At 30.9% G+C, this 23,040-nt stretch overlaps 2 protein-coding genes across 2 annotated transcripts; one reads left to right on the top strand and one right to left on the bottom strand.

Annotated features, from left to right (window-relative positions):
* Nucleotides 1-438: 438 nt before the first annotated feature.
* Nucleotides 439-15,902, bottom strand: LOC131660687 (glutamate receptor 2.7-like). The gene is made up of 5 exons (XM_058929975.1): nt 15,610-15,902; nt 8,565-9,859; nt 1,741-2,053; nt 1,238-1,647; nt 439-1,142 (listed from the first exon to the last, which is right to left on the bottom strand). The coding sequence occupies exons 1-5, from the start codon at nt 15,887-15,889 to the stop codon at nt 561-563; spliced, it is 2,880 nt and encodes a 959-aa protein (XP_058785958.1). The 5' UTR covers nt 15,890-15,902; the 3' UTR covers nt 439-560.
* Nucleotides 15,903-19,368: 3,466 nt separating this feature from the next.
* Nucleotides 19,369-21,024, top strand: LOC131657726 (uncharacterized). The gene is made up of 4 exons (XM_058927092.1): nt 19,369-19,619; nt 19,725-19,828; nt 19,910-20,131; nt 20,276-21,024. The coding sequence occupies exons 1-4, from the start codon at nt 19,369-19,371 to the stop codon at nt 21,022-21,024; spliced, it is 1,326 nt and encodes a 441-aa protein (XP_058783075.1).
* Nucleotides 21,025-23,040: the final 2,016 nt, after the last annotated feature.

Genomic DNA, 23,040 nt, shown 5'->3' with positions numbered 1-23,040 from the left:
CATGGAGTTTTAATACACTTAAAACTATGAAAACTGTTCATGGAGAGAAAGTGAAAAACAAAATACAATTCTAATATCCATAAATTACCATCAGAACCATGTCATAAGTACAGCACTGAACGGCACACGCACCGCTTCAGCTCCATTAGTGATAACATCTGTTATGATCTGACTGTTACTTCATGGACTGTATAATCGTAATGTTAGTCTTGTTATCTTCAACAACAAGAATCTTAGGCTTTGATATGGAAATGGTTACTTTTGATTTACTACTGCTAGTAACGTATTGAGTATTATATAGAGTCTATGCCATATGCTTAGGCTTTTCCGCCATATGCTTAGAAGAATCTGAACTGCCATCCTTGAACAATGCATACCATTGTGATTTCATTATAAAAAAATAGAAGTTAAGGAAATTTTGTAATGAATGTATCGCGTTTTCATCATTCGCAAGTGCATGCACAGTTATATATATCATTATGAGCTATCGTAACTGTCAGATAAAACTTATTTGTATCAATACAATAAGTAGGAGCTTAATGTTACAACTATAGATAATGTCATGTTTCTTGGGAGTTAATTTCACAGTTGTCATCAGAGGCACCTTCTGGTATAGCAATTTGCACTGCATCCATTTCTGTGTTTTGACAAAAATCTTCATCATCGATGGGAACATTTGATTCAGCTTGACTAGATGGACTAGGTGCACAGTCTCTGCCTGGAGAGGCCTCATCTGCTTCTGAGTCAACATCACGAGGACTAATATTTCGATTCCCATTTCCACTTTTTTTGAATATGTGACAATCCAAGTCTCTTTGATCAAATATCCTTGCCAAAACACGAATTATTCGCCATATTGAAGCACTTTGATCATTGTTTAACCAAATATGTTTGTGCTGATGTAAAAACGTGACAACAAAGATTAGGAGTGCTAGTAGGGAAGCAACTCCTGCAATGAGAAAAAGACCCCAAAAGCTTTCAAGTCCAAGACTGTTGCTAAAGGAAATATTTGCATAAGAATCTTGAGTACAGCTAACTTCTTTGAACCATGCATTCTCAAGTTTTCGCATTTTGTCTCCTTGAGTTATGTTTAGGATTGCCCTTGAAATGCCAGCTACATAAGGTGAACCTTTTGGGAATGCCTACGAATTCACCCCACAGAAGTCATTTTACTACTCCCAATCAGAAATATATATAAGAGAGAGCGAGAGAGAGAGAGAGAGATAACACAACTTACGTAGCCAAAACCACCTGTCTTAAATCTTGGTTCAACCATGACATACTTTGAACAACTATAGGTTGCAAGAAAGACCTTAACATAGGGAACTTCATCAAATGCAGCATCAATGCCACCATTTTCACTTCCTTTTATGAAAAGCTCATTGCATTCTTCAGCTGAATGATAAGGAATGAGCTGATAATCTGGAAAACTTAAGCCCTTCAAGATTCCATAAACAAAAGAACGTTTGGGATAGCCAACATTCATCTTATTCTTTAGAAGTTGGTTAACATCTGTAATAGCTGGGGTTAGATGTTCAACTGTTAAGAGTGAAGCCAAACTTGCGGTGTAACTTTGAACCACAATTAGAACAACAAAAACCCATACAACCACCACAAATCTACCCAAGTTGCTCACCACTTTCTCTCCTGTCATCAAAATGAGATAGTTAGCAATAAGGGTCATAATAGTTTTAGCGCGTGTATGCGTGCACGTTTGTGTGATGAGTAGATGAGACTTACTATGAGCATAAACCATAGTTGAGAAGGAAAACCATAAGCTTGTGCCAATTTGATGAGAGGGTGGTCCTCTAAAATCGTTGTTTATTCTATGTTCAAGAACCCAAACAACAAATCCAATGAATAAAAATGAACAAGCTGTTGTTACCCAAAGTTGCCATGTCAATGGCTTCAAAAAGGCCCATGCATTTTTCTTCCTGTTGTCTTTCATTGAAACAACCATTGTTACACCAGATTCTGTGTAGGGCATTGTGAAATCAACATAGTTGGATCTGTTTGCAAGGATTGTTATATCCCCCACTACCGCATCATATTTCTGTCAATCCAAATAGAGAAAGTAAGCATTGCAAGCTGCCTATGTGCCAAAGGTTTTCAAAAAAGTTATCCCACACACTGATGGGATATGTTTGAGAGGAGCAGTTCTAATCCTCAATATTAAAGTTTTCAGCAATCATATTCTTACAATCTATCCTACACCAAATACATACACTGATACACTATAACCTCACAAATTTCACAATTGTATTAATCACAAAAATGTACGATATTAATCACTTATTTTATGTTATAATTTATTAATCATTTTCACTACTACATTAACCAATAAAATACATATTATTGACGATGTTCTGACACTAAATTATAAATGTATTATCCAACTTTATTTCACTATTAAAATTTTTTTTTTATGTTTAAGAACTCATTGACCAAGTTATGATTTGTATTAACCAACTTTATACTTAATATTAACCAAAGTTAATTTACTACGTAAGATTTAATATCAGAACACTCGATAATCAAATTCTGAACTATATTAACCAATTTATAATACTCAATTAACCAACTTTAATTTATAACTTAAAACTATTTTTTTATGTCAGATATATATTAACCAAACTCTAAACTATATTAACCAAGTTTTGATATTTCATTAACTAAATTAATTTTTTTAAAAATCAAAAAATTAAAATAATAAAAAATACACTATTCACGTATTTGTAAACAATGTAATGGGTGTAGGTGTATGATTTGGTGTAAGGATATCATTTCTCTAAAATTTTATCTCTCCTTTCTTATTATATTTAGAATTATACCACATGGAATTTTCAAGGGGGGAATCCTTTCCCAATACTAATATTTTTTATGTTACCCTCTTCAGAGTAATTTATTATAAGATCTTCTTCATATTTTTAATTATATTAATTATTTATAATTATTATTGTTCCATTATTAAATTAAAATTAATGTTGGTCGATGACGTAGGATTCTAGAATTAGTAGTGCCGATCTTCGGCAAGGTGGTATAGGGTGGACCTGCAAGGTTAGCACTCCAATACTCATGTCAGTTACAAAGTTCAAGATGAGTATTTTGAAAAGTAGAGATCAGAAAAGTGTACATTGAATCTCACGTGAGGTGACTATATGCGTTTGATAATCTTGATTGGCCTTGTGTGTAATTGGACCCTTTATTGGGTCTTTGGTCGGTCCTAAATAGTCTCCCCTTGACTTGTTTGACATATATTAATCAGGAAGTCTTTTGGATTTCTGGTCAACCTCTGATGTTCATGTCCGACCATAGAGAGACGCAAGAAGTTTGTGGGACAACTATTAGAATAGTGGAAAACATGTGCATTAAATACTTTCTCATCATTGAGACGTTTTGTTACTCCCTTTAAGCACATGGCTCTAGGTCTTTAGGTTAGGGTGTGGCTTCGAGTACATTTGAATCATCAATGCTTCTTACAAAAAGGCCACTTCACTCCCTTTAGATTTCCTTTAACTTCTAATATGGACTGTTGATTTGCGACTAATTTCCTTATAAAAGGATGGCTCCTGATCAAGTGCCTATTTTGCTTCATTTTTTTCAAAGTTTGCTCTCTCCTCTTAGGTTCACTGTCTTGTTTACTTGCTCTGGCGCCTTAAACCTTTTATTGCTTCATTGTTTGTGGGTCGTTCTTCTCTCTTCATCCTCTTTTCAAAGTACATTATCGTCTTTTTCTCGTGAGATGTTATGGTTAACCTAAGAGATGTACCTATAAGCAATGCTATTGAGCTTGCTAGTGATGAGTCTTCATCGTTTGCGGGAGTTTAGAATACCAAACCCGTAGACATCTTCAATGGAATTAAATTTCCCTTCCCTACCCCGAACACTCACAATGGTAACTCATGGTCGGGGTTGGATTCTTCCAATGAAGAGGGCAATTTGATGAGTGACGTTGTGGAATTTTATAATTTTTTAGCTTCTTCCTCGCGGCCGGTTAGTTGTACTAATAACGCTAGAAGGTTGTGATTTCCGGACCACATTGATGAGAAGGATAGCTCTTACTCAGTCTCGTACATCTCCGTTACTTATGAGGAGAAATCTATGAAGGCGATCTTACTTTCAATTTCTAACAAGGCAACCATTTATAGGGATTTTGCAGGCGCAAAGTTTGTTGAGGGTGAGGGAAAATATATTTGGTATTTGATTTTTCTATGTTTTATTTTCATTTGAAGTTGACCTTTATTGCACTTACCCCGTCAATTTTTTTCTGTTTCAGATGAGATCAAGATAGAGAGAGAAGAAGGTTTCCAGCTTTCGGTTAACCTTACTCCATTTGAAAACCCTACTCAGCCCATAAGCGAGGGTGGAGATTATTTATATGAGGAGGGAATCCTTATGCATTTAGAAGCTACTCGGCTGCCCTTCTAGTGACAAAGTAAGAAAAACAATGATAGGCCTTCCGCTTTGGATGGGGCCAAAAAAGATTATGGCAAGGCGTCTGCTTGAGGAAATACCGCTAAGAAGACGAGGTTTTGTGGGCCAATTTTGGGAATCCTCCCCTCCAATTGTCCCCAATATTCGTTGTTCGAGTGCCTCAGACTACTTCATTGATAAAGGCATGTGTAACCGCTAAATATTATTCTCATTTACGCAACCTCTCTGAAACAGGCAAGTCGGGGTTGCTGGCAGTGCCAACCTTTCAAATGTTATGGAAGACTTCCATCATGAATTTAATTGATGCCCCTTCTCGAGAGGTTGAGTTTTTTAGGAAGAGTTGTATAGGCTCCACCAATGCTTGGATCGAATTTCTTCTTGTTGAGTGCAAGTGTGAGTGATTAAAGTCACCCATTGCCTATGAATGGGTGGAATGTTGGATTTATAAGAGAGATGACCCCTTTACCTAACACCTTAAGGTTTTAGGTTAAGATGTGGCTTCTTTCTCTCTCTCTCTCTCTCTCGTGGTCCTGGAGCATTGGTCCCGTTGGTGCTCCTGACTCTCCCATACTCTTTAATAGTGGTATCAGAGTCGTGATTCGGCTTTGTGGGGGAGCGAGATATAGATCCGATGTAGGATCCTGTTATAGGATGTGCGGGACTCATACTTGTGGAGAAGAATGTTGGGTACAAGTGTGAATGATTAAAGTCCCATATTGTCTAAGAATGGGTGGAATGTTGGATTTATAAGAGAGATGACTCATTTACGTAACACATTAACATTTTAGATTGAGATGTGGCGTCTCTCTCTCTATATATATCTCTATCTCTCTCTATCTTGTGGTTCTAGAGTATTGGTCCTGTTGGTACACTCAACTCCGCTGGATTTCCTAACACTCCTTTCTTGGACGAGGTGTACTTACACGAGTCTCTTATTACCTTGGTCGATCGGGTGGCTGAACTTGAGGCCTTGCTTAAATAGGAAAATAAGGATCCTCCAGAAGTAGAGCTTTCCCTGAAGGCTTCGTCCTTGAGTATCTTGGTTGCTGGAACGGAGCTTAAAGAGGAGGAAATTGCCCACTCGATGGAACTACATACTTTTCTAGAGGATGTAGCCAATTTTGACAAGTAGCTGCTAGATCTTTGAGATGACGGTATGGATGAAACCGCCCTCAAGATATTATGAACCAGCTCGTGTTGTTTGTTCCTAATGTTCGAGCACTATATGATTCTTTGAAATTTGTTCTCAAAATTTTTTGTTCTCAAAGGATGAGCCCTCGTCCTTGCGCCTAGATTATGACCTAGATTGAGGTGGATGTCTCTTGCGCTCCACTACCTACACTCTTGGAGTAGCTAGCTCGTAAAGAAAGGTGCGTGAGTAGTGTAGAAATGTGTTAGTTTTTCTAGCCTCCTGTTTCCAAGAGCACGTAGGCGGCTTCCTCCTTCTCTTAGAATCTTAACACAAGGTTAGATATGCCTCTTTTATATAATATTCCTTCAATCATAGTATAAAAACCATATCTTCTTTTTACCAAGATAGCCTTGACTGGGTCATACAAGAGAACCCATGGTTCAATATACACTCGAATTTGAGACATCCAAGAGGGGGGGTCGACATTGTTATGGCCGACTCTATGTCCTTCAGAGCTTTAATTCTCAAAGCTTTCATAGTTTCCTAGACAAAAGAATGATTAATTTTAGGGCTTCTTGTGCTTGCTAACCTGTAGAGTACGTCGACCCAAGTGTTCTCCTCCCAAGGAACATGACCAATCTCATACGTTTTGAACCTCTCTAACTTCTATTTAGCTAGCCTGAAGTGTAGTTGTAGTAACTGGTCTTTATCATGAGCCTTTCATCTGATCTAGGAGACGGCCAACTTAGAACTCGTCTATAATCACATTGACTCTACTTCCACGGCTCTTAGATGATACGTCCATGAATATTATCCAAGTATCAACTGGCTCCACTGGGATGGAAGTCATTTCGGCTAAGAAATCGACGAATAGTTGGGCTTTCATGCCTTCCTATATTCAAAATATACTTTGAACTTCGATAATTCGATAGACCATTTTGTCTAACCCACAACCAAATTCGAACGATTAAGTGCTTGCTTCATAGGCATGTTTGTTTAAACAATTATAGAATGTGCAGGGAAGTACCTTCAAAGCTTTCTCGGCGCGGTTACCAAAGCCAAATCCACTTTCTCTATCTCCTGGTAGCGTGTATACGATCCTGCTAGAGCCGTCGATATGAAGTACATCAGAATTTAGTTAGAATCTAGTTCTCAAATCAGGACATCACTTGCCATTTCCTTCGAGACTTCGAGATAAGGTTTCTCCAAGAAGTGGTCGTGTGATTACTGATGGTTTGGCTAGTGCTTTCCTGAGTGACTTAAATGCTCTTTCAAATTCATGTGTTCATTCGATCTTCACCTCTTTCCTCAACAACATATAGAAAATAAATTAATGTTGGGTGGATTTTAAAATGAACATGTTTAAAGCAATTAGCATATCGTTCAACTTCTAAACCTCCTTCTTCAAGGTTAGGGCATTCGTCTGAACCACCATTTTACACTTGTCAGGGTTGGCTTCAATTTTCCTCTCTGTTAAGTAGAAATCCAAGAAATTTTCTGCTCTCACTCCAAATACTTCAATTGATTGAGCTTCATGTTATATTGTCAAACTCTTTTGAACACCCACTAGAGGTGTTGATCATGGAACTCTTATTGACCATACATTACAATCATATCGTCCATGTATACTTTCAGTGTCTCACCTTATCTTCCCAAAAGACCTTATTCATCATCCTTTGATATGTCACGCCCATATTCTTCAATCTAAAAGGCATGACATTGTGTTGGTAATTAGCTTGCTCGGTTATGAAGTTCATATTCTTTCTGTCGGGTCCGATCATAGATATCTAGTAATACCAAGATTAATCATCCATGAATGATAGTAGTTTGTATTCTGTCGAGTTATCTGCATGTTTGTCGATATTCGGCAGCGGGCATGAGTCCTTCGGGGATGCTTTATTGAGATCATTATAGTATACATAAATCCTCCACCTTCGTGAGGCTTTCTTAACCAATACGGCATTGGAAATACACTCTAGGTATTTCACCACAAAAATGAAATTTTTGTCTAACATGTCGTTCATTTTGCTAATGGTAGCTTTGGCTTTATTCGAGGATTGCCTCCTTCTTCGTTGAGATACGAATCGGGTGTTAGGTTCAACTTTTAATTGATGACAGACCACCATAGGTTCAAAGTCGAGATCTCGTGTGGGGATATAGTGAAATGATTTGTGTTCGCCCGGAATCATTTGATAAATACGGACTTTACTTCAGAAAGAAGCTAGGATCCTATCTTTACCGACCAGACGGAATTATCATCGAGCAGAACAACTTCAAGACCATCGTCTAGTATAGGTCTAGGAATCTTATTGCAAGTTGGTCTCTCCTTTGCCGTCTGGTATCAATCATTGCTTGGAAGAGGTGCTCTAGTAACGGATTTGCGTTGAACAATATCACAACTACAAGGCTATATAAGCCTAACACTACCAACACTCAAGGTACACTTTTTATAACCCTAAAAATCACTACTGCCTCTAATAGCTACTAGCTTGAAGGTCAGAGCGTTTGCAAGTACCATCCATTAATATAAATTATCAATAAATCCAATAGTTCCATCAATTTTTTAATTCATGTGATTTTATAAAGACGATTTAATATCTAGGAATATATATAATATTAGTAGAAATTTTAATATTATCAAGTTCTCTTCGCGAGTTTGAAAGGGAGGGAAAGCAAAGCCTTTGAGAGGAGGGAATTAGAGAAAAACAATTAAAAAATATTTCATATTTTTTTAAAATGATATATTTTATAGAATAATAGATAAATATTTATTATTAATATTATTTTATTTTTAAAATATTGTAATAACGTAAATTATAATTGAAGAATTTATGTAATTTTATAAAAAAAAAATCAAAATCTTCTTCTAATATAGTTTTTGAGTTCATCCAAAAAATTTTAAAAAATTGTATTATAAAAAAAAACCTAAAAATCCATAATAAACATTCACCTTTATGAGAGGGTTGTTGAAAAGGAATATATGAAAAAGAGTACATACCCCGTGATAAAGTTGAATGATCATCTCCTCGTAGGTTCCTATCTTGTTCTGACCATCAGGCATTGTAAATGGAACAAATTCATAATATGGTAAGGGGTAAATTTCTACCGCAGCTTTGAAGACATCAATGGAAAAACCTGTGACTTTTATTGAGTTGGTACTATGATCAAATGTTGCTTCCACAAAGTCAGTGTGGTTATGATTTTTTTGTAAAGGAACTCCTATCCTCAGTTTCTTCCCAATAATAGTTGGAATTTCCCATCCCTTTGGAATAGAGGACATATCCCCTGGCCATATGATTGATCCAAGATCATTTTGAGAACTAGAATATATGCTATTATTGCTTATTAGGCCTTTTGTGTTTAAACTCTTAGACAACCCATTATGTAGTGTCCAAAAACCAACCCTCTTTTCACCATCACCAAACATATTAATTATCTCATATATTGATGTTTGTAACTTCCCCTCAACCACATTAAAATCACCACTGAGACCATTAAATCTAATGTTCAACAAAGCTTCACTCAATTTCTCACCATTTTTTGTAAAACCAACTCTCTCAATAGCCATTGCTAATGCGATTGCTACATCATAAGCCCATATACCAAAAATGTTCAAATTTGTGTCAACAAGTGTTGGATTGTCACTTATAAATTTTCGTTTCCATCTTTTACTAAAATCATCTAGCTTTTTTGTTCTTGGAATGTAAGTCCTAACACCAATTACTCCTTCCATTGATTCCCTCTCAGAAAAATTCAAAGAATTGAATAAGTTAGTCATACCATCAGTTACTATCCAAACATAGCCTTCACCCATCATCCCAATTTTGTTTGCTAAGGTAAAAAGTTTAGATCCAAGAGTTGGTGACATGTGCACAATAAATACTCTAGTTGGTATCGTAGTCATTATTTTATAAAGCTTTTGAGTGATAATATCATCTGTGGCTGAAAGAGAAATTGCACTAAGATAAGGAACTTGAATATTTTCTTGTTGAAGAACATTGGTTAAATAGGGAATGAGTCCTTCACCAAAACTATTTTCAACATAAATGGGGACTACTTGTTTCCAACCAAAAGCTTGAATAATTGAGGTGATGGCATTCACCTGAGCTGAATCGGTTTGTGATATTTGGAAAAAATATGGACTTTGAAGTGATGCAAGTGAAGGACTTGTTGCAGAAAATGTTACAATGGGAACTTGTTCTTTCTCTCCAAGTTGAATCACATAATTTGCTTCCATTGTTGTTGTTGGTCCAATGATGGCTTGCACTTTTTCATTTGTTATGAGATCACGAACTGTTCATTACAAATATAGTTATTATCAATTTTATTAAGAAAAAAGGAACATACAATGTTAGTGTAGACTAAATTTACATTGATGTTAAATTAAAATCCAAAATGTTATACCATGACTTCAAACTTAATGTTTAGCCCTAAAAAATTGAAGAACATGTCAAGACAAAATAAATAAGACAAGTGATTAATAGATAGACAAACCTCTCTGAACTGATAATAAAACATTAAGTGTGACTTAACCATGAGATCACATTAGATGTAGGGACGTTATTCTTAAAGTGTCTATTGACGAGCTTATTACGAAGTGAGAAATTTATATGGGTATATTGATGATTACATCTCATGAATCATGAATAAAGAGTTATCAAGTCTTCACATATATAGGTATGATATTAGGATTGATATAAATACTAGATTAATCTACTATGAGAATACAACGTATAATGTTACTTATGTGTCATAAGTTATTCTCATGAGGGTAGTGGTGTATACCTTCCTTCAACCTCAACCTCTATAGACCCTAGATGTGAAGTTGAGTACTTTATTATTGACCAAACAATATTTGTAGTAGGATAAACTTAAAGATGTCCACAAATCATGGTGAGGGACATTAGTGTCCTAGATAAAAATTGTCCAATATTGAACTAGACAAGAGTGACATGGTCTATGCCTTGTGTTCAATATAAACATAAAGGCAAAAGGATAATTGTACACATAAACATTATCACATCAAGATTTTTCAAATCACGTAACATTTTTGTGACTTAGGTAGCAGTGATTTGTTGCTAGATACTGCTTGTTGTTAATTATATTAAATATGTGATTTGTATATATATGTCAACGTCACGGGAACCTACAATGTCATACATATAAGGAAAGATTGAGGAGGAAAAATAAACAAGTGAAGCTTATTCAGTTGTGTGGTCTCGTAATGCACTGGTGTTATTTAGAGAAACATGATATACCATAAGGTAAGATGCTTAAGTGTAATATGGAACATCATAAGGTACCGTGTACTTAAGTGGAATATGGAGAAAACAATAAGGTACATTGTACTTAAGTGAAATAAGGAACATCGTAAGGTACAAAGTACTTAAGTAAAATACTACTGTAAGATATGATGCACCTAAGTGAAATATAATAAATTGTAAGGTATGGTGTGCTTATTGGGCTTGTTCAGCTTGCCGTCCACACAAGTTGTTAAATAAATAGAACCCTTGTGCTGAAATATTTGTTGCTGACCAAATTAGATTTGTGAAACCCTAACTACACTATCTCTTTCTCTCAAAGTTTTCATACGTAGCAGCTAGCACTGAGATTGAAGGAACTCTGTTTATGTGGAGTAAGTATAGGCATTGCTCTTTGTTCAACACTCGTGATATTTCTCTGGATTCTACATTAACGATTAATCTCAACAAGAGGTAAATATTTTATCGTTGATCATGTCCATTTGTAAGGATCAACTGAGGGGAATTTTTATTTTCCGTTGCATTTTATATCATGATTTCCCTTCATCATCATCAACCCGTAAGGAAGGAATTTGAATTTTAGATCCTAAGTTCTCTAGTAATCAAGTCCAATATGAGTTAGTGATTACATGAGTTAATATATTGGAAAATATGCTCTTTGAGTATGAGCATATTCAGGTCAATGGTGATTTGCAAAATGATGGTCAAGAAAATCACTAAGCAATACAAATGATTGGATTCAAACCTCCAAAGAATTTGTGAAATGGCTAACAAATTTATATGAATGTTTGTGAACATAATAGTTCTACTTGTACCCCATACAGATAAATGGTGAAGTTAATCACTTAGTGCAACATGCTTCCAAATATAAAGAACCATCTCCCAAACTTATACATAGACAATATCCTATGGAAGGATTTATTGAAGTGGTTGATTCGTGAATAAAAGAGTTATATGACTGTTTAAAGGAATTGTCTATTCCAGTCGGCTTTTAGTTAAAGTAGATGGCACTTTTAGTGGATAAAAAAATTCTATAAGAGATGAGCAATGGTTTTCTCCTTCATAGTGAGAGAAATGCAAAATCTCTCGTAATTATGGTTGAGGTTCACAAAGGACTTTGTGGATCCCATAAAATAGATCCCAAGATGAAGTGGTTAACCCATCTTTATGGATACTATTGCCTAATCATAATGGCTAGTTTCTTCAAATATGATAACAGATGTGAACCATGTATTTTATGTGATCCAATACAAAAAGCATGGGTCAGCTTCACGGTCCAATAAAAAAACACATGTCAAATTATTCTATCATGTATTCAAGCCTTGGACATTAATTGGATGTCTTATGAGCATAATTTTTAAAATATATTTGGCCTCATTTAAGAGGCACAGTCGAAGATAGATGTAAGGAAAATTGTGACTACCAATTTCATACTACATCAAAATATTTATAGCTTTAGTAACATTGTAAAAATTACGACTAACCAAGGAACAATGTTCAGTACCGATCAAGTGGTTGCCTTCATAGACAAATTGGGAATAAAAACCATCATATTTTCCTTACTACACTCAAGCCTATGGGAAAGTCGAGGCAATCAATTGAATCTTCATTGATTTAATCAAGAAAAACATGGATGGTAAGTCTAGCAAATGGCATGAAATTGAACATGTCAGTCAAAATCGACAAGACATGTGATTAATAGATATATGAAATCCTCTTTGTTGAATGCGAATCAGACGAGTTTGATCACAGTTAAACATGAGTCAATTGAATCTTTCTCAAATCTATTAGATCAATCATGGTTGCAAAGATTTTGTACTCAATATGAATACAATAGAACTAAATAAGGTGGCCTTAAAATCATTTTTCTGTTGATAATGTTTTAACAAAATAGACCAGATATTATGGAACCCTGAGTAGAAGAAAGTTATGCATGTATGGATAAGATCAACATAACATGCCACATAATAGAATAAATTAAACCAAACATGGCCCCAACAACTACCTATAAAAGGGGATTCACACATTACATGTGTGAACTGTCGAACAAGGTTAAACTCTTTGACCACCACAATATGTCCAATACAACTAGTATTCGCCTATATATATTAGACTTTGTAATCATTTCAAAACACAACAATCAAAGTAACTATTGTACGCATATTTTTATCATTTATTTTATTTTATATTTTATGTATTTCGTATTTTAGTGGCTCAACATCCCTAAGGATTCATTTTGATCATTTAACTTTAAAAGGATTCATATTGGTAGTAAAATAATGTTAAATTAAATTAAACTAATATTAATTAGAAAATATAAACTAAATTAAATTAATATAACTAGTATATAATTAGTTGTATATAATTATTAAATGCAAATAATAAGTTGAATACTATAAGAATAATTAAATGTAAACATATATCAGCTTTGAACCTGCAGCCTAGCACCTAACCACTAGGCTGCAGGTTCAAAGCTGATATATGTTTACATTTAATTATTCTTATAGTATTCAACTTATTATTTGCATTTAATAATTATATACAACTAATTATATACTAGTTATATTAATTTAATTTAGTTTATATTTTCTAATTAATATTAGTTTAATTTAATTTAACATTATTTTACTATTAACGTTATATTTAAGTTAATTAATTTAATTTAAATATTTTATATTAATTTAAACAATAACGTTATATTTTTGTTATAATTATTACTATTTTAGTTTATATTTTACTGTTGCTATTTTTTTAATATTAATTAATAACGTTAATAGTAAATTAAATTAAATATTAATATTAATATAAATTGTTTAAATATAACGTTAATATAAATTAAATTAATTAACTTAAATATAATGTTAATAGTAAAATAATATTAAATAAATTAAATTAAATAATCATAAACGTTAAATTAAATTAAACTAATATTAATTAGAAAATATAAACTAAATTAAATTAATATAAACAAATATTAATTAATAACATTAACAGTAAAATAAATTAATTTGAATAGTATATATAGTATATATCATTCAAAGTATTTGAATAACAAAATACTTATATAGTATATATATAGTATTAATTTAACGTTAACGTTTATGTTCAATAGTATATATATATAGTAAATTAATTTAACGTTAACATTTATACTTATATAGTTTATGTTCAATATATACTTATATAGTATTTATATAGTATAACTTATATATCATTCAAATTAATTTAATAACGTTAATAATATATATTATCCAAAGTAATTGATTAACAAAATTATCTGTCCAGCCTAGTGGTTAGGCGCAAGGAATTCTTATGGAAGGGAGTGGGTTCAACTCCCACTTCCAACGTATTTTGCACGTCATTATGACTGGATCTGACGAAGATTTAAAATGAGAGAATCTTTAAATGTTAGGGTTAATTGTGTACTATTTATTCCAAAATGAATACTTTTTAATATTATATAGTATATATTCCAAAAATAAAAACGTTACTTTACATAGTATATTATAACTAAATTGAAATTAAAAATTAAACAATTATTAAACAAATATTATCTTAATATTTATTATTTAAAAACTGAAAATTATAAAATTATAATAAACTAAAAATATAAATCAAATTAAAAGTGTTTAACATTCATTATTTTAATATTTAATAATTATTATTACATAAAACTGAAAGTGTTAAAAATATTTAATAAAATAATTAAAATTATCAAATATCAAATTATTAAATAAAATGAAACTACTAAATATGAAAAATATGTTTCTTGATTTCATTAATAATAAACTGATAGTAAATAAAATAAAATAAATTTAAATATATTTACTTAAAAAAATTTATTTAAAAATAATTAATACATATTTATATATTTCAATATGTATTTACGTTTAATTTATTTTCAGTTTATTAATATGAATTTTATTTACTTTCAGTTTATTAAATATATTTTATTTACTTTCAGTTTATTATATTTTGATATTTATAGAATATAATATTCGATTATTATATATATTAAATATTTAATATTTCAATTTATTAAAAATTATATTTATGTTTCAATTTATTAAAAAAATAATTACGTTTAATATTTTAATTATTTTATATTTTAATAAACTGAAATAATATATTTACTTTTAATTATTAAAATGAACTAATATTTCAATTAGTTTTAATTTATTATTATTTTATTATTTTTAGTTTTTAAATAATAAATATTAAAATATTGTTTGTTAAATAACGTTTTAATTTTTGAAATATTTACTATCTAATATTAATGTATTTATTTTGGACTAAATAGTACATATGCAAAATAGTACTCATGTAATAATAATAAATAGATTTTATTTATATTAATTCTCATGTAATTTTAATTTTTTAAATAAATGTCAACTATATATACTGTTGAGGAGAAAAGAAAACATAAAAAACAAATTGCCCTAGTTGTAGGCACTCTTGGATTCATGTGCAGGGTCATGGGTTGAATACCTTAAGACTACAAAACTTTTAACTTTTTTTATAGGGTTGTTTTAGTTATGATATTATCTTTTGTTGCCTGATAATATATATAACTAAAATTATTTATGGTTTTAAATTTTATTCAATATTAATTTTAAATCAAATTTAATCTTTGTTTATAATCAAATTATTAAACTAAACTCTTAAATAAATCTTAAGAAATAAAATATAAATTAATCTTATCTTAATTTTTGATTAAAAATACTATAGTTTATATGCATGCAAAATGAAAAGGTGCAATTAGTAATAGTAAGTAATAATTACCTTGTTCAGCTGCAGTGACGATGTCCCTATGAGAGTCCCTGACGATGATTTGAATTCTAGTTTTGTAGTGAGAATGAGAATGATAGAAATCTGAGAGTGCCATGTTGATGCAGCTCAATCCTATCTTCCCAACAGTTCCATTGCTAATATCAAGTACAGCTCCAACTTTCACTACAGTACTCTCGTTTCTAATATGTGCCATTCCACCCAACAACAGACTTAGACACCAACATGTAACAATGAATATCATAAATGGATGACTATTTTTCTTCACCGCCATTTCGATCTTAATTTAGGTGTATGTGGATAAGTAATAACCAATGAAGCATAATCCTCCTTGATTTATACTTTTATGGTTGTGGCTTGCACCGAGTACTTCCAATTGTTTTTAACTCATAAGCATCTTCATCCGTTGAAAAGTAAGCACACGACACATTCAACATGATATCCACGCGTAGTTAATAATACTCCCTCCGTTTTAAAATAAGTGTCATAGTTGACACTTTCATATAGAGATTAAAAAAATTGTAATAAATAAAAGAGAGAATAATAATTTTATCAAATTATTCTTATTTATTATTGGTGTATTCTTATCACCATTAATATAATGTGAGAGAAATAATAAATAAGAATTATTAATTAGAGGGTACGATTGAAAGATAAAAACAAAAAATTGTATTGAAAATTAAATGAGACAAATAATTTTTACAAATATGACATTTTTATTTTAGGACAGAGAAAATACTTTATTTACATTAAATATCTAAATGGTCATGTGAGTATAATTATTATTTGGTTTTAATTTTTGTAATTTTTTTTGTTCTAGTAAGTATTTTAATATCTTTGAAAAATTGATTTATATTAAAATTGATTATGTAATATTTAGAAAATATCACAACCAACAGAAAAAGAAAAAAAAAACTTACAAAAAGACAAGAAGAAGGGCTCAAGAAGATAAAGACCGACCGCTTATGATTCAAGTTAGAGTTTTTACCGCCCGAACCACCATCAACATATTAAAATCCACCGACTGAAACACTAAATAACATAATCCACTAACCTACCTCAAAATCAGGCGAACATTTGATTTGCTATAAGTTAATGAAGAGGTCAAGCTTCTAAAGCCAATCAAAGTACAAGCATAAGTTAATCCCTAATTTGTCGAGAAAGAATTTTCAAATAAAAAAAATACTTTTCTTCTCCACCTCTTTTACAACCAAACAACCCATAGTCTTAGCCCTATCATCCAGAGAATGGCCCAAAAAGAAGCTTATTGTCACTAGAAAGAAACATTTGCAAACTCAACCACTAGAAGATTTTATACCAGTATCACTATATTCATTTCTTAACATTCTACCATTTCATTTTTTCTAGTTTGCTTATTGAATTAAATGCATATTGCTTCATAAATCGTGTTAAAAAAATTTGGATGGATACAAACCTAAACCCTTATTGTTAGAAACAACTAGATTGTTCACCCGTGCGATGCACGGGTATTTTAGTATTGAAACATTATGATATTTATTAAAAGTTGATATTCAGTTTTTAATTAACATGATAAATTATATTATTAGTGTTAATTTATAACAATTACATCACTTCAAGACGCCTTTTATTAATATTATTCTATTATATAATGTTATCTTTTATTTACCATAAAAGTTGAATCATTCATAATTTTATTAATATAATAACACAAAATTTTAATATTAATTTTAAGAATTTTTTGATAAAAATTTCTAAAAGTTAAACTTATAGTATTTTGAGGTTAAGTATATGTGTTGTATGATTTTTATTATAATATATTTATAAGAATTTTTTATGTTGAAATATGATTATTATTTTTAAAAAATTCATAATTTTGATAAATTATAATTTTACTAATAAATATGTGAATTTTGTGATGTTTTATGTCACTTGCTTCTTTTTTTTAATTTTTAAGGATCTTCAAAACATGACAACAATATAATTATAATTAGGTATAAAAACTTTAATAGTTCAATATTATCAAATTTCTTAAAGCAACGTTGAAAAACACTTAAAAGAAAATATCAAATTTTCTGTCAAACAAATATTTTATTTTTCAATCATTTAAATTTAATTTTTTTTTTGAATTTTTTATAATCTGCTACCTTATATATTAAAATTATTATCATTTGTATAAAATTTTGAAATTTAAATAATAGAAAAACTACTTAAAGTTTTTTTAATGGCCGAAAATCTACCATACCAAACAAAAGAATAGAGGAAAAATGAAAAGAAAAAGAAAATAAAAAGATTGATTTACCATGATTATATTTTAAACCACTTATTTATAACTCTTTTAATCTCTAACGTATTTCATAAAGAATATCGCACATGTCTTTAATATTCTTGCGCATAAAAGCATATACTTCTATATTCTTATTAAAATATCCATTTTTACACCATCACCATCGAATTTGTCCATTAACATTCTTCACATAATAAAATACAAAATAAAATAAAAATAGATTATCTTATTTCTCAACTTAAAGATTATAAAATAAATTAATAATAATTGTATTATTTTTAGTTTTGTTTTTGTTGTATAAACAAACTAAAGTTTTTGTGTTTAAGAAGTGTTATAGTCGTAAGTGAATATGATGTTTAATTTTTATTAAAATTGAAAGGATAAGAAGAATTTTAAAACTGGTATCAAAATGAGTATACATTACAAAGGTGTTTTTGATAAGACTTATACATAATGAATTCTAAAAACTATTTTTTAGATCATTGTTGAAATCAAAAGTATAAGAATAATTTTAAAATTAGAATAATTTTGAATCATATAAAATATAAAGGCGTGACATTTAGTTTTGATATGTGATATTTACTTCAGATGTGCGATATTTAATCATTGGTAATAAGTTGGCTCGTACACCGAGAGATCGTGCGCTCAACTCCCACAGATAATGTGAGGATCTCCTTGATGGATGATCTGTAAGTACATCTTAAGTGCTCTTTGATCCTTGAGGTCTGTCTTACCATGGTGAACCCCCAAAGGAAAACTCACCTAAACTTTTTCACAAAAAAAACTACTATCTATAAAAGTTAATCGATATGAATTTTTATACAAATAAATATGTATGTAATTTGTTTAAATATTGTTTAAATAATCTAAATATTAGAGTTAAAAACATCTAAATACTTACATGAGGTGTCATTAGCAAATGAATAATCTTTTATCCTGCCACGAAAAAAATTAATATTCAATACACGTATATAAAGTAAGAAAAAGAAGATAAAAATTATCATACAAATTTGAAAAGTAGCACAAAAGTGAAGATATGAAACTAAAGTGTCATATTTATACTCACCTAGAGCAAGTATATCAATAAAAATTATAACAGAAAAATTTATTATTAAAATTTGATATTATTACAGTTATTATGGGAGTAGTTGAAAGATTGTTAAAGTTTTTTTTTATAAATATAAATGACAATAATAATTTTTCAAATTGTAACGTTGCAATTCAGTAATTGTTTGGTTATATAATTTATAACATACCATTCAATTAAAGTATAAATGTGTTGTTTGGTTATATAATTAAAGCATGTCATGGACACTGGTACCTAATTGGGACTTCCGTCTCTTATAGGTCGAAGTAAGAAGGACACTTTTGGGTATGTGAAGGATAGAATTTGGAAGAAGATTAATGCTTGGAGAAGTAGGCCGATTTCTAAAGCGGGTAAAGAGGTGATGATAAAGTCGGTGCTTCAGTCTATTCCATCTTATATTATGAGTCTTTTTATTCTTCCTGATGGTATTGTTAACGATATTGAAAAGATGCTTAACTCTTTTTGGTGGGGTGGAGGAAATAATCCTAATTGTATTAAGTGGATGGCGTGGGATAGACTTACAGGTACTAAGAATGAAGGTGGGCTTGCTTTTCGTGATTTAAAGGCTTTTAATATGGCTATGGTGGCTAAGAGGGGCTGGAATTTGCTAACTATGCCTCAATCGCTTTCTTCCAGAATCTTTAAAGCAAGGTACTTCCCTAGAACTACTTTCTTTGAGGCTCCTCTTGGTAATAATCCTAGCTTTGTTTGGCGAAGTATTTGGCAAGCTCGTAATATCTTATCTCTTGGGTGTAGGTGGAGTATCGGTGATGGTAGTAACATTTCTGTGATGGGTTCACCTTGGCTCCGGGGGAGAAAAGAAGGGAGAGTGAATGGGCCGCAACGACAATGTATTTATGGTATGTAGGTTAATGATCTTTTATCTCCTACTGAGAAAATTTGGAATTCTATGTTGATTAGGGAGTTATTTGATTATGTAGCGGCGGAAGACATTCTTCAGGTCCCTTTAGTTGCGGAAGTGCAGGAGGACAAATGGAATTGGAAAGAGGAGGAAAATGGGTGCTATAGTGTTCGTTCTGGATACAGGTTGTGGAGAAAGGATCATGAGAGATCGGGTTCAAGAGGGGTGGAGGGCGACTGGTGTAGTCTTTGGAATGTCAAGGCTCCTCCAAGAGCTAAACATTTACTTTGGCGGATTTGTCGTGATTGCCTCCCGACGAGACTAAGGTTACGATAGTATCATGTTTCTTGTCCTATTAGTTGCCCGTTTTGTGAGGACACGATGGAGGATTCGTGGCATGTGTTCTTTGGTTGCAATGTTACTAATCGTTGTTGGCAAATAACAGGTTTGTCCCATATTATTGACCCTCGCTTACAAATTTTCCATGATGTAAAATCCTTGATTCTTGATATTTGTAGTAAGGAGGATAGTATGACGGCGGGTAGAGTTGCGGTAATGATTGAGATTTTGTGGAGAAATCGTAACAATATGGTTTGGAACAATGAGAAGGATGATTATTCTAAACTTGGCTTAAATGCGTTGTGTAGTTTGCAAGAGTGGTTTCAGGCGCAAAAGCATGGTACCAATGTGGGAAATAGGACTACAAATATGAGGTGGATGCCCCCGGTGGAAGGAAGTACAAAATGTAATGTGGATGCGGGTTATAATAACCGTCGAGGCACTACTAACCGAGGTTGGTGTATGAGAGATCATATGGGGAGCTTTATGTGTGCAGGTGCAGCTTGGGATTTTGGGCATTATCCGATTCTTGAAGCGGAAGCTTTGGCTCTTAAAGAAGCCATTCAAAGTGCCATCAATATGGAGGTGCAAAATGTTATCTTTGAAAGCGACTCCCAAAGAACGGTTCAAGCTATCCATAGCAATCATCAAGGTGTCTCAGAGTTTAGTTGCATTATTTCGTCTATTAATGGTTTGTTGTTTAATTTTCCTAACTTCGAGGTGAAGTTTGTTAAACGCCAAGCGAATACGGTTGCCCACACTATAGCTAAGGCGGCCGATTCTTGGTCTAGGCGTAGTTTATTTCATATGATTCCTCTTTGTATTGAACAATTGTTACTTCTTGATATGAATTGATTTTCTATTTGTCAAAAAAAAAAAGTATAAATGTGTTGTTATATATTATTTAAATTTATTATAATGAAACGTTTTTATTAATATATTTATTTGTCATAAAATTTATAATAGATCTATAAGTTATGAGAATTAGATGATAATGAAATTGTTACATAATTGCCTATTTAATGGTGGTTTTGTTGTATAAAAAAATAATTCATAAATTTAATATCTATTTATTTATTCATAATTTAAGAAACTATTAAATATTCTAATGATATAGGAGATTTCTCGTATAGAATAATTTTTAGGAGATGTATCAAGAGATATTAAATTAAGTTAATGAAAAATTTAGAAATTAAATTAAGAAACCAAAAGCATTATACATACATAGGCCATAGCCATTAAGAAACCATTAAATCTAGGGGTGTTCGCGGGCCAGTTTGGTTCGGTTTTGAGAAAATCCGATACCCAAACCGATTAAAATTACATGGATTGGTTTGGATTGGATTTACAAATTTTTTAGATAAAACTCAAACCGAACCGAACCGAGAAACAGCGGGTTGGTTTGGATTGGATTGATCGGGTAGATAAAAAATACAAAAATATTTGAAAATATAATTTATTTATGAAAATTAATTTTCCATAATAATATTATAAATATAGTATTAATAGTGTTCAAATGTAAATATTAGACTAACAATTTTTTCGTATTAGATTCAAAATATCTAACATAAAAGGTTTTGAATATATAATAGTATTAATAGTGTTCAAATATAAATATTAGACTAACAATTTTTTTCGTATTAGATTCAAAATATCTAACATAAAAGGTTTTGAATATATAATTAGTTATTTGAATTAGTATGGTAATGAATGTGTTTCATAGCACTATGTTTATGTTTAGTTACCACAATACACTAACAATTTTCTAATAACAAATTAAAATAACATAACTTGTCCATATACAAGATTTCACTTTTTTCTTGTTGAAGTTAAATGTTTGGTAGTAATTTTTATGATAGTTACTTATGGTTGGTTTGGGTTGGGTTTGCGGGTAGAAATTTGAAAATCCGATGCCCGAACCAATTGACATTGGATTTCATTGGTTTGGTTCGGTTCTTGCCCGAACTGAAAAAATGCCCAACCCAAACACTATGATTTGGATTGGATTCCGGTTTGGTTCGGATTTACCCGAACCAATGAACACCCCTAATTAAATCACATTTAACTCCCTTTAGTTAAATGAGATTTTAACGGAATAGAATTCACAATTATACTAAATAAAATTTAATGACTTTATTTAAAATATTAAATTAATTAATTGGTTAGATGTTGAAATAGTGTGACGTCAAAATTTTTGAAATTGATGTGTATAATGATGATTTTCCATTTTAAAAAACTAAAAATAAAAATTATCGTAATTTGTTTTTTTTGAAAATATTTTTATTTATATTAATAAAGAGAATTAAAATAAAATGCTTATGTATATATATGATTTAATTTAATAAATCTATTCATTTAATATACACATATTAATATAATGCTCATGTATATATATTAATATATAATTTAATATATATTTGATTTAATTTAATAAATCTATTTAATTACAAATTTTTCTTATGTATGTAGTATTATTAAATTATTTTACTTTTTATTTAGCACTAAGAAAATTTATTTTTTATTTAATAGTAATAGTTAAATATTATATTAGTATTAGTTGATCAATTTTAAAAGAAATATAGAAATAGAGTAGGTATTAATTTTAAATTTAAAAAGTTAGAAATAGGGTTGGTGTTATATTGGATATTAGAATGACATGTGTTTAGGTTAGTTTGAGAGAAATTATTAGAATGACATGTGTCTAGGGTTGTCATCATGACAACCTTAGATTTATATTAAGTAGATTAATAAGATGAGAGAAAAAAATTAAATTTATTTAAAATTAAATTTCGTTTTTATTTGTATTCATGGAGGTGATTGTGATTAAATAGGAGAGAGAGAGAGAGAGAGAGAGAGAGAGAGAGAGAGAGA

This window comes from Vicia villosa, linkage group LG3, assembly GCF_029867415.1.
Source record: "Vicia villosa cultivar HV-30 ecotype Madison, WI linkage group LG3, Vvil1.0, whole genome shotgun sequence".
NCBI lineage: Eukaryota > Viridiplantae > Streptophyta > Magnoliopsida > Fabales > Fabaceae > Vicia > Vicia villosa.
The sequence above is the reverse complement of the archived record's forward strand: the minus strand, read 5'-3'. Positions and strand labels throughout refer to the sequence as shown.